Source organism: Lactuca saligna, chromosome 7 (assembly GCF_052625555.1).
Source record: "Lactuca saligna cultivar CGN05327 chromosome 7, ASM5262555v1, whole genome shotgun sequence".
NCBI lineage: Eukaryota > Viridiplantae > Streptophyta > Magnoliopsida > Asterales > Asteraceae > Lactuca > Lactuca saligna.
In genome coordinates, this window is record NC_136423.1 from 155,349,250 (window position 1) to 155,357,359 (window position 8,110).

Sequence of the window (8,110 nt, forward strand, 5' to 3'; positions counted from 1 at the left end):
CATACACATCACAACACCTCATTGGCTCGCCACTCCCTTAAACGCACTTGGGATCCATACATGCGAAGGTAGACCAACAATCTCTACCTACACTATCCTTTCATTTTGCATGAAGTTCTTCGTTAAAAGGTTTGGTTTCTTTAAATATTTATTTCATTCCATCATTTTGTTTGAACTTTAAACACACATTATGGGATTTAAATTCCATCCAAACCCAAGAACCTCCAACATAGTTTTATCTCCATAGCAATACAACATTCCTTACTACACACCTTACAAAGTTTACCTATCTTACAAACCTCTCTAACACTTCCCAACACAAGACAAGAAGAATTTGTTACCCCTAACAATGCTTTTTCCTCCAATGTAATCTTATTTTCTTCTTCCATAGTACTAGTAGTTCCATCCTTCAAAGTTTTTTCCTTCTACCAACATTGCATATGTTTGTTTTTTCTCACCTTGTAATTACACACTACGTAAGATTATTTCCCTTCAATAGATACTTCTGTTCATTCATCCCGATCAAACCCCACCTCACATAGCAATATACCATGCACATTCATACATCATACATAACCAATACCGAAGGAAACAATACAAAATCAACAACATACAATCTCTTTATACATCAAACATAACATCTACTTCAAAATACAATAAATATAAATAATAGAACATACCACACAAATTCCAAATTCATATCTTCCTTTCTGGTTTTTTATTTATATATAACCAAAATTTACGAAGAGAATTTAGAAAGAACGGTTTTAAACAAATGTTGGGAGATAATACGATTGGTTTTTTCAGTTGGATGAAAAGAATCCCAAAATACAAATTTGCTTGCATCCGAACACGTAAACGGATTGTATTGATCACACATATATCCCATCTCAAAGAATCCTGTCGCACAACATGCCACGGCTGCTGTCTCAAATCCTGTATAAAATTTTAATTTGTTATTTATTATATATAATAATTATAAATACATATAAGATTTTTATGAATTTTAAAATATATTATTGTGTATACGGGTGGGGAGATATTTGTACTTGTTGTACTTGTATATATGTTTGACAATTTAATGTAATGTTTTTAAGCTTTGTCATAATGTGTGGCATGCGATGCATTTGCCAGTTTGCCACCCAACATTATTCAATGCAATGCACCTACATTTGATTGAATTGTATTAAATTTGTGTTTTATTTTGTTTATTTATTTATATAAAATAATGTTATTATACATTTATTCAAAACAATGATGAATAGTTGATATAAATATTCTAAATGACGGATGTTAGTTATAATAAAAGTTAACCACAACATTGTTCCTTATGTTACTTTCTTTAAATCCTTTTTTATATAATTATTTTTAGATATGATTTCCGTTTCTTCCTTATTTCCACTTAACATAAGTGAAATATCATTCTAATTATTTTTTCTATCTATCTTCCTATCATTTAATAAAAAATTTATGAATCTCATTAAATATAACAAGTGTTCAAATTTTAAATATATACCAAGATATGTAGGTGAAAAAAAAATATGGTATTTAATTTCTCATAATAATATTTTTTAAGAAAAAAAAGGTCAAACAATCATTTTAATTGGATTTTATGTACTTAAAAGTTATAATATAAGTAAAGGGGACCAAAACTAAAATAAAATCTCTATGAACAAAACTAATAACTTTTTGTGGTCCTAAACTACACCACCAAATTTACAGTTATCAAAATGCTAACATAAATGTCGCTATCAAATCTGTAAGAGGTCCACATCCAAGTTATTTTCCTACATTATTCTTCTTTTTAATGTTAAATAAAATTATATATATATATATATATATATATATATATATATATATATATATATATTTTTTTATCTGTTATGTTGATATCATCAAATGCATGTCAAACACAGTATACACATCATCAGTGTAATAAAGAAAAACAGGGCCAATGTACATACTAGACCCGAAATTTTCGAGTCAGTAAAGAGAAGCGAAAATTACCAAAAGTGGACGGTTTTCGGACAATTTGTTGAAAAATGGCATACGGATTGGAAAAGACGACTTTAGCCCCAGAAAGCTCATCATTCAACCTCTCCACCAACCCATTCAACTTCTGATTAAACACTAACGCCACCTTGTTATACTCATCCTTACACGTATCTCCATTTCCTGTAAAAAAGCTGGTTGTTCGCTCTAATGGCAAACAACCCATGGGAGGGAGGCCTCCCAGGGAAATTTTTCTAGCACCGAGGGTATAAAGGTCTTTTATTAGCCACTCGGCAATGTTGGCAAGGAAATTTTGATATTGAGTAACGTTGTATTGTGATTTTCGGTTGGGAAGTGAGTAGTAGTTCTCAAGGAAGTCGTTTGTACCCATGCTTATAAGGTACACTGCTTCTGATATAACAGTGTTGGCTTTTTCGATGCCTAAATGGGCTCGAAGTTTTGATTGGTAGTCCTTGTAGTATTCTACCTCCCTCCATAGAGGTATCACTGACTGTATTCAGAAAATTAAATTTATCAGTATTTCAGTATTTTACTTAACCTATTAAGCACTTAATCTAAATGAATTACTAACAGGTAAACCAAAAATCATTGCTACGCATTCAGTCACTTTATTTATACATGACTTAAAAAAGAATAAAAAATTAAAATAAAATAAAATAAAAAACCCTTTGATTTGATATTATTTAGACAAAATTGGGTTGGCTAGTTTAAGCTTTTTTTTTTCATGTTAAAGTGTTATATTATGAAAAAATTTATCTAGCTATAATAATGAAAATTTCGTGTGAAATGTTTTTATAATTTGATGGAAATTTCAAAATACAATAAGAAAAATAAAAGGATTATATAATGATTATTATTATTATAATATAATAAACAAATCAATAAGATACGTTGTATTGTATTATTATTGACCTTTAATGTTAGTATTTAATTATTCATAAATGGATTTCATCACAGATCAAAATGAGAGATATCGTTTCCTGAAATCATAACATTTTGGAAAATTGTCACATAATAATCACTTTTTGGAAAACAAATTATTAAAAATGAATTTTTGGAAATTTAAAAATATTTTACGAAATTATTTATATTTTAAAAAATGTGAATAATTTTGAATTGCTTTTCTTTTACGAAAAATCATTCATATTTTATGAAACATTTAATACATTTTTTCGAAAACTATTTATGAAAATACCAATTATTTCATGCATTAAATAGCATTGAAAGATTTCTTTAATAGAACATAAATAAAGATATTTCATAAGTTATAATAAATTGCAAAATTAAGCTCTACAAAATATGGAGTGTTTTATGAATAATGATACCTTCATTTTGCAAAATTAATTTTTTTCAAAACTTCAATATATTAAATACACTTTATGTGTTTGTTTAGGTTGATAGAAATAAATCAATAATTTGTTTCTTACTTAAAAAGGCGGTTTTTAAAATACTTCACGCCAGTCAACATACTTTGCAAAACCAACCATATATTATAGATAGCTTTGAACGTTATACCAAATATGGAATAACAGAAAATCTAATCTAAATAACAGAATAAAATTAATATAAATATATAATTGATAATTAATGCATTAAAGGGAAATTAAGCATTAGTAAATCTTATCCTGATTTTTAATTACAGATTTTTTTTTTCAAAATTTTTCAAGGTGGTCGCTTTATTAGTTAGCTATTAATGGTGGTGAGCTGTTTGACTGATGTTTATGATTATAGGAAATCACATGTAGAGACTGAACAGAATTAAATAATTTAGATAGCATTTTTTGATGAATAAATCATTAAATTATTTTGCTTCTTCGTGTTTAAACGTATTCAAAATTAATATTCTTTTACTGCAAAATAAATTTCATGAACGTAAGTTTAACTTTGATTCCAGTTTTATCAAAATCACTGTGTTTGCTGAAAAATATCAGTGTAATACTGTAATTTTATGATGAAAAATGCATTGTGCTATTAAGAAACTTCTAGAAACAAACATGAATGATGAATCCTGCAGCTAACAGTTCGTACTCCGTACAATCATATGATTTCTTCATCGAATTATTTTTGATCAAATGAAATAATCGCGATTTCTACATAATTGAATTACTTTGATCAAATGAAATAATCGCGATTTCTTCATCGAGTGAAAGAGCAATCTGAGAGAGAGAGATAGAGAAACTTACAAGCACATCGGAAGTAACATTGTCGTAACCTGTGCCAGCAGAAGCAAAACAAACTCCGGTGGCAAAATCCGATATGTTATACGCCGGATCCAAGTACGCCGGCACATACGGCCGCAGACCATACGACTCCGATATAAAATCAGGCGGAACACGTCCATTGGAAAATCTTCCGGTAGCCTTTCCACCGAAAAAATCACGTCCGTAAGGCCGGAAATTGCTCTTCAAAACCGTTTGAAGTTGATTGTTGTTTCCGGCATCTACAGAGGAGTCTCCGAACACAATCACCGCCGGAACCTTGGCTCCGGTGATGTAGATTTGCATGAAGAAGATAGCAGCAACAATGAAAACCCCCATTTCTAGAAACTGTGAGTGTAGAATGCTTGGAAAGGAGTGAGAACAGATATGCATATAAATAAGAAGAAAGCGGATTGGGGTTGGAGAGCAAGGAGTTTGTTGAGGGTAATAAATGAGAAAAATGATATTTATTAAATTTTTAGAAATGGGGATTATTATGAAAGTGGAAAAAATATAATTGTCTCTTGTGGTGTAACAATTATATTTGTTTTTTAGTAATGATTAATGATTTAATTCAAGTTTTTCTGCATACGTAAGGATGCCTTTTTTGTAAATGTTTAGATAAAAAAAAAAAATTAAGGATAATGACTTAAAATGGTATATGTTGTACACCAAGATACCTTGTGCGGGCCGGCTGTAGTCACGGAAGCTCGAGAAGAGCTATTGGGTTAAAGCGTCATTAGAAAAACCCTGGGTATTCCAGTCCGATAACTGATTGGATATATTGCATGTTGACATTCCAGTCCAATGATTGATTAGGCCAAAGTATTCCAATTTGATGAGGCCAAAGTATTCCAATTTGATGAGGCCAAAGTATTCCAATTTGATGAGTGTGGGTCCGTTATGCATAATAATACATTTGTTTTATCGAGTAATTTGGGGGAACTCACTAAATTTGTGCTTACCCGGTTGTTTATGTTTTCAGGTTCTATCGTTGATCGTGGGAGGGTAAAAATATGACTATACACACTTATCAACAATATTGAGCATTCCACGTTTCTTATATTACTCATCAATAACCCCACACACTTCATCAATAATTATCTCATATTCATAAGTATTGAATGAGTACAAAAACAAAAATGATTTATTTTGAAACAAAAAAAAAATATTAATGAATAAATGTGTACAAAAATATTAACGACTAAATGTGTACAAAATGAGAAATATATTACCCTATTTAGTTATTTTTCTCGGCTAACCTGAAGTAACCGGTCATAAGGACTGAATGTGTACAGTTTAACAAGTTTAAGGGGTAAATGTGGACGAAAAAAAAAACTCGGTGACCAATCCCAAAAAATTACAAAAATATACAATATTTTGTGTGATATGTTTTGTGCTAGAGTATGCATTTTGAAAAAGGATATGCACATGCTTTGTTCTTAAATTAATTATCGTTTTATTATAACTTACAAGTGACAATCCAAAGATATCGAAACTATTATATATATATATATATATATATATATATATATATATATATATATATATATATATATATATATATATATATATATATATATATATATATATATATATATATATATATATATATATATATACTAGTTGTCTATCCGCACAAAGTGGCGGACGGCGAATAATTTGATCTCTTTAGAGTTAAAACCATTTTGCGTTCACTTCGAGAAATGAATATTAAATGACATCTATTTTTCAAGAGCATTATCATATCATATTAAGGGGGTGTTTGGCTAAGCTTTCTTTAAAACAACTTATTAGGTTCCACATCACTATAAGTTAAAAAAGTGTTTGGATTAAAATAACTTATTCCGGTGGGAAACCTCTAATACGTCATTCTTTCATAAGTTACCATATATTTATTTATTAACTTATAAGCTAATAAACTAATAAGCAATAAGCTTTTTTGCCAAACACCCCCTAAATGGTTATTACTTCAATTTATACATACCCAAACCACTTGTACTGTTTATCGTTCTCTTTTTTTCCCTTAATTCCTTTATTAATTTAATGTCCTACTAAGTAAAATTCTAAAATATATAAATAATAGTTTATAAAAATAAACCTTTAGAATATCAGGTGTTGTGATTCAAAAGTCGATAAATAGGCCTTTGAGAAGACCAAAATACTCAGGTGTCAACTTGTTCATTGTGATTTTAAACCAAGTTTGGTCACAAATTAAAACATTTTCAACGATGGTATGTAATTCAACAATTCATATTGATTTAGGTTCTCGAAACCGTAAAATATTGAACAAAATCTATATAGAACCTTATAATAAGGACAATAATCACCGTAATCAGGACGTCCATAGGTCCATGTGATGAAACTTGATATTATAAGGACCAATGATGAAAAAGGTTTCATTTTTGAACTAAACAAGATTAAAAATATACAAACTACCTTAATCATGTCAAATCTTGTGTTTAACCGTTCTTTATTGCAAAAGTAAGATGTCAAAATATACAAACTAATGATAATACAATGCTCTAACCGGCCCTCTTGGTTGAGTTCTTTGAACCTGCAAAGCCAACACATTAAAGAAACATAGTAAAAACTTTTTTAGGAGCAAACCTAATATAATAAAGCCTTCACCCAATATATTTATAAGATAAAAATACAAAAAGTTAAAAATGATGAAATCAATTACAAGTAAGGATTAAAATAAAAACCTGTTAAGAAAGAGCTATCTGCAGGAGAGATATTTGAATCTACATATATTTTCTGATTGTTTCAAATTTTGAATTATCCGAAATTCAGGGAAGGAGATAAAATTTGTTGAGAAATATAAGGATTCAAAACACAGGTTAAAATTTAATATTATTTTATTGATGACTACTTGTACTATTAGCTTAATGATTAAAACGTCTTTAAAAAATAATATTATTATATCCAATCTATTTTTAAAAATAGTGGGATTTCTTTTATAAGATAGTGTATATATATATATATATATATATATATATATATATATATATATATATAAAAAGAGAGAGAGAGAGAGAGAGACAGATCGAGTGAAGACTCCTTTTTCGGTGAGGACTAATCGTGGTCTTTCATCTAAAAAGTTGAATGACTATGATATTTTTGGATTTAATTGTATTTTTAATAAAAATGGCGATGGCATTTTTGAAAGTTTATCGAACTTTTTGCCATTTTCCGTCGAGGGGTAATTGTTTTGAGAGCTCAATCGTCATTTGCAAAAATAAACCCTCATTACAGTCTTATTTCGCTCTCCCCCATTTTCTTCATTCTTCTTCGCTGTTTCAGTGTATCAAATTCTCAAGGATCGATCGTATAATCCTGTCATTTGAAGTCGTAATACTCTTTCAATCATCGTGTTTAATCTTCGCAGTTCTCGTGTTGATCTTATGGAAGCAAGTACACTTTTGTTTTTTAGTTTTTATGTTATTATAGTTTGTGTTTGATTTCTTTATGTATAATCAAAGTCCTTATTGTTAGTTTTTGTTATATTGTTTTCTAGGTTCATCGATTATTTGTCATTTATTTAGTTTTTTCGTTTTTTTAATTAATACGAAACCCTAGTTTTTTCTTTTTTGCTATATTTTCTGTATTCGTCTTTTTCTGTGTCTTTTTGTTCGATTTTATGTTAATTGAAGTGTTTTAAGTTCCATTTATTGATTGTCGTTGCTATAATTGTTAGATTATGTGATATTGTCACTTTTTGATATCATTGTTTTTTAGTTAAACTAATTATACTTTCTTTGATGTATCTATCTTTCTTTGTTTGCTCTGTTTCGTTTTTTTTTTTTGGTTAATGAAAGTATTTGAAGTTCAATTTATCGTTTATCTTTTCTGAAATTGTTAGTTTACTTGATATTGTCACTTTTTGATATCGGTTT

The 8,110-nt window shown here is 28.8% G+C and overlaps 1 protein-coding gene across 1 annotated transcript; it reads right to left on the reverse strand.

Annotated features, from left to right (window-relative positions):
• Positions 1–202: 202 nt before the first annotated feature.
• LOC145004559 (GDSL-like Lipase/Acylhydrolase superfamily protein) lies at positions 203–4,597 on the reverse strand. The gene is made up of 3 exons (XM_078963494.1): positions 4,197–4,597; positions 2,008–2,503; positions 203–936 (listed from the first exon to the last, which is right to left on the reverse strand). The coding sequence occupies exons 1-3, from the start codon at positions 4,548–4,550 to the stop codon at positions 740–742; spliced, it is 1,047 nt and encodes a 348-aa protein (XP_078819620.1). The 5' UTR covers positions 4,551–4,597; the 3' UTR covers positions 203–739.
• Positions 4,598–8,110: the final 3,513 nt, after the last annotated feature.